This window comes from Cucumis melo, chromosome 4 (genome assembly GCF_025177605.1).
Source record: "Cucumis melo cultivar AY chromosome 4, USDA_Cmelo_AY_1.0, whole genome shotgun sequence".
NCBI classification, from domain to species: Eukaryota; Viridiplantae; Streptophyta; class Magnoliopsida; order Cucurbitales; family Cucurbitaceae; genus Cucumis; species Cucumis melo.
Window position 1 is genome coordinate 32292272 of NC_066860.1, and position 4699 is coordinate 32296970.

The following is a 4699-nucleotide window of genomic DNA, read 5'->3' on the forward strand; positions in this document are numbered from 1 at the left end:
AGTGGCTTAAAAATACTTTTGTAAGCATTAATAAGTTTTCTCCAACCCATCGTAAGTCTATTACATTGTATTAATATTTACATCTTTTTTCAAGAGATCTGGAGTTTCAAATTTTATCTCGAAAAAGAGGCGGAGAAAGTATACATTGAATTGGTTTTTGCGATTTTCATGTGGTTTGAGTTTCAATTAGGTCCTTATAATTTGGCTAATACTTCTAGCAATTAATTACAATATCGACAATGAGACATTTTAGTATTTCAAAAAGTATGATACACATGACACATATGGATTTTGCTAAAAATCAAAAGAATATCATGGTTTGCAATATATCAAAATGAAACTTAAAATGATGCTATATACTTGATTTTTCCAACTTAAATCAACATGAAGTTGTTGTTTAATCTAAAAAAAAAGTTTTTTTTTTCCTTTTATTTTTTTCTTAAACTTTAACATTAATTTAATTAGCTAGAGTCAACTAATAACTATTAACGTAATTGATTTTTGAGATTTCATTTTTTTTTAATGACATGTGGAATGAAGGATTCGAATTTCCGACTTCTTTGAAATTGATAGAACAAAACGCTAAATCAATTGAGATATACTCATTTAGGTGAGATTTCTTGCAATGATCAGATTGAGACTTTTGAAACATAAAAACTTGGAAGAATTTTCAAATTCTAGAAATCATATTATTAGCAATTTGACATTCGTAAAAGAGAGAAAATAATAAGAGAGAATAGTAGGATAAAAACAATAGAGGAGGAAAAATGAATGCGAAAAGAATGGATTAGATGAAAAAAGATGCCTAGATAAGTACTTTATAATCGGTAACAAAGTCTATTTCATGAAGATTATGCATAAGTTCAGAAAGTGGCTTCATATGTGATCCATATAATCGATTGTTGGATGATCACTTTAAAATCGAAATCAACCGACTAATGATGACTCCTGATCAACATTACCATTGAAGTTGAATAAGTGTTTATTTGGAAGCTCCTTCCACCAATGATAAAAATACCTATTGGCAAGGACGGCTCCAAACCAAATCTAGGAGGGTAGCATTTAAGCTTTTGTTATTCTGGTGTCTTTTTTTTTTTTTTAATCTCTACATCTTCTTTAATAAATAGATAATGTAACTTCAAATCAGTATATCAGATAGAATTTTATGTTGCAAATCAGTATATCAGATAGAATTTTATGTTGTGAGTTGACACTAAATGGAATCAAAGGTTTTTCATTTTGGGATATATCTTAGATCTAATTTCATGGGTTGACAAAACCTTCTCCCTAAAGACAATGGCTAGCTAACACGGTCCTAAAACTGTCCTTCCAATAAAAGGAAAATGGATTCATTCAGCTCATTGGTTCTGTTTTGAATAAGCTAATGGAGAAATTTTCAATAAGACATGAAAGGATTGGGATTCAAAAGCCAACTCTGGAAGTTCTTAATCATCTCTATAGGTTATCCTACCATGTGTATTTTGCATTTCTAAGAAAACTATCCAGCTAAAAGGTTCGGTACCTGGGGTTAGTTAAAAAATACCTTTACCTTTCATGAAAAGAACGATCTTTTTAAAAAGAATTTGTTCGAATTCTAAATTCATAGGTTAGCGATCAATATTAAGCATATTCCTTAATGTCAAACAACTATTAGTTAGATTGTAACTAGATTTATAATCATTTTCTTTTTCGAGCAACTGTATTACAAACAAGAGGTAGAAGCAAACCCCTTCCCTGAGCAACAAAATTACCAGTAGTCTCTGCATGAGCAAACCCCTTCCTTGAAGTGGTGAAAACGTTTGGCATCGCGTACTATGATTGTTCTCTGTTCAATAAATGATACAAACTTGCAAAATGTATGGCAGTCACCACAAACTCTAAGATTCTTTGTAATCCTTATAGGATAGCCTTGAGATATGACTAATAACCCAAATGCAATTGCCAACTTTTCACTGTGTGCATAAAGAAGTCCTTGCTTTACCTCCTCATCAACATCATGCAGTGCATAATTTGTGTCTGGGAGATAGCCAGCCAACTCGAGCTTCTCACCTATTCGTTTCAGCATCTTGTATATCTCACTTGACCTGGGATGCGTTTTATCTCCAACACCGAATTGATATAGTTTTTCGTTCACCTCAATCCATGTCCATCCAGGAATCTTCCTTAGGCCACTCTTAGTCATCAGATCTCTTATTTTTGCCATATCGTCCCACTTGCCAGCATTTGCATATATATTCGAAAGCAAAACGTAATGCCCTGGGTTCTGTGACTGTAGCTTATGAAGAGATGTTGCCACCCTCTCGGCCAAATCTAAACGTCGGTGAATCCGACATGCCCCCAGCAATGCTCCCCATAGTGCCTCATCTTTCTCAACTGTCATGCCTTCTATCATTTCCAAGGCCTCATCCAACCTCCCTGCTCGACCTAAGAGATCAACCATACACGTATAGTGTTTAACATCCGGTGTTACACCATACTCGTCCCACATTGAGGAAAAAAATCTCTGGCCCTCTTCAATAAGACCGGCATGACTACAAGCATACAACAATGAGACAAAGGTGATCCTATTTGGCAATATTCCGCAGCCTAACATCATTGGGAATAACTCGAGCGCTTTCTCACCTTGTCCATGATATCCATAGGCTGCAATCATGGCACTCCATGTAATCACGTTCCTCACTTGCATCCGATCAAAAATCCACCTCGCAGAATCGACACTCCCACATTTCGCATACATATCGATCATTGCTGTTCCTAAAATTACATCCAAAGAATATCCGGTTCCATTAATATAGGCATGAATTGCCTTCGCCTTATTCATGGCCCCCAACTTTGCACAAGCATAAACAACAGTTACCAACGCCACCTTATCGGGGACAATACCTTCATCCCTCATCCTATCAAAGAAAGCCAATGACTCAACAGGAACTCCGGATTCAGCCAAGGCGCCAATCATCACCGTCCATGTCGCAAGGTCTCTCTTCCACATTTTAACAAAAATTTGGCGGGCATCCTCGATCACTTTACATCTAGCATACATATCAACAAGGGACGCACAAACAAACTGACCATAATCCAACCCACATTTCAAAGTGATACAGTGAATAAGCCTACCGCATTTCAGGTCCTTCAAATCCCTGCAAGCCCTTATAACAATTGGCGCATTATAGTCATCTAACGGCGTCCCACAACGAAGAAGCTCCCTAAACATCCAAAAGCAAGAAAAAAAATCTCCTACTTTGGCATACCCACCAACTATTATACTCCAGCTATAAGGGTCTCTCTTAGACATTCCATCGAACAGTTCCTGAGCATCCTCCAAGGCACCACGTTCGACATACAAGAAAAGAAGTTTATTAGCAACGGCGAGGTTTCTGAATGCGCCATTGGTAGCAATCTGAGCATGAACCTGCCTAACTTGAAAGAGATTTCTGCAACTCAACAAAGAATTTCTAAAGCGTTTTGGGTCATAATGGAGAACGTGAGAAGATTCAGATTCTTGGGTACATGGGGTTGGTTCATTGGAATTGCAATTCACGTCAAATTGCCAGGAAAGAGAAGCCGAGGAAAATCGAAGCTTTCCGTGGTTGATGAAGATGTGCTGGCATTTGGATTTGAGCATGTGAAACAGAATTATGGCGTTAATTGGAGAAATTGTAACGGCCAACTAATTTTCAAAAACACATCGCTGTCTCGAGCACATATTATACTCTAATTACTAGGTCACTAAGTTCGAATCTTCTCGTAGCTTTTCCAATTTTGCTTAAAAGTTTCTATTGTGAATGCAACCAAATATACTACACCTCATGATTTAGTTCCAAACTCCATACAACTGTAAACACATATCGAGGAATTGTTGTATATATTCCGTATCAACGAACACAATCGTGTCGATAGAATCTTCAAGGGGAAATGAACATCAAATAATGTAGTTATAATGTGATTTGTGGTTGAAAACAATTCAATTGGTAGTGTGCTCCAGTAAAAGGAATTGATTTGAATAAGAACTTGGAGAAAGAAAATGACTACTGACTACTAGAGGAGAGGATGAAGGGTACTTTGGACGAGGCTCGAGAGAAGGATTGTTGGCAAAGCTATCTAATCTCACATGGGAGTTAGTGATATGGTCATGATTATATCAGTAAAAACACAATATATTTCATTGGTAAGAAGCTTTTGACGGTTCACAATATAAAATCACAAAAGCTCTTTTCAAGAAATATATATGAACATCAGGGTGTTCAAAAAAAAAATTGCACTAAAGAAATCCGATCAACCCCTGTGTTGTTAACTATTTGGTTAAAAGAATGAAAATTTTATGAATCGGATCGGTTAATGGGTTCACCATCAACCCAATCCAAAACAATCAAGCTTATTACTAATTTGAGTATTTTTAAAATTAGCAAAATTTTGGAACTATTTACAAAATTAAAATTCATTCAATTCTTTAAGGTCCATTTAAAATTTTTGTTATAGTTTCATTTTCATTTTTTGTGCTATATTCTACTCATATAAGTTAAAATCACATGGTAGATGATCCAAAATATACAATGTTGCTTCTAATTTCAACATTGTGATCATATGTCAACGTGAATTGCCATTGAAACATCATTTAAAAGTTCACAAAAACACAAATCAAATGAGAAGATCAAATCCATTACTTCAAAAACACAACAAAAATAAGAAAATAGGCAAAATG

General features: G+C 35.5%; 1 protein-coding gene across 1 annotated transcript; it reads right to left on the reverse strand.

Moving 5' to 3' along the window:
• Positions 1–1654: 1654 nt before the first annotated feature.
• On the reverse strand, positions 1655–4191 carry LOC103486628 (pentatricopeptide repeat-containing protein At2g33760-like). The gene has a single exon (XM_008444639.3). The coding sequence runs from the start codon at positions 3620–3622 to the stop codon at positions 1748–1750; it is 1875 nt and encodes a 624-aa protein (XP_008442861.1). The 5' UTR covers positions 3623–4191; the 3' UTR covers positions 1655–1747.
• Between the last annotated feature and the right edge of the window lie 508 nt (positions 4192–4699).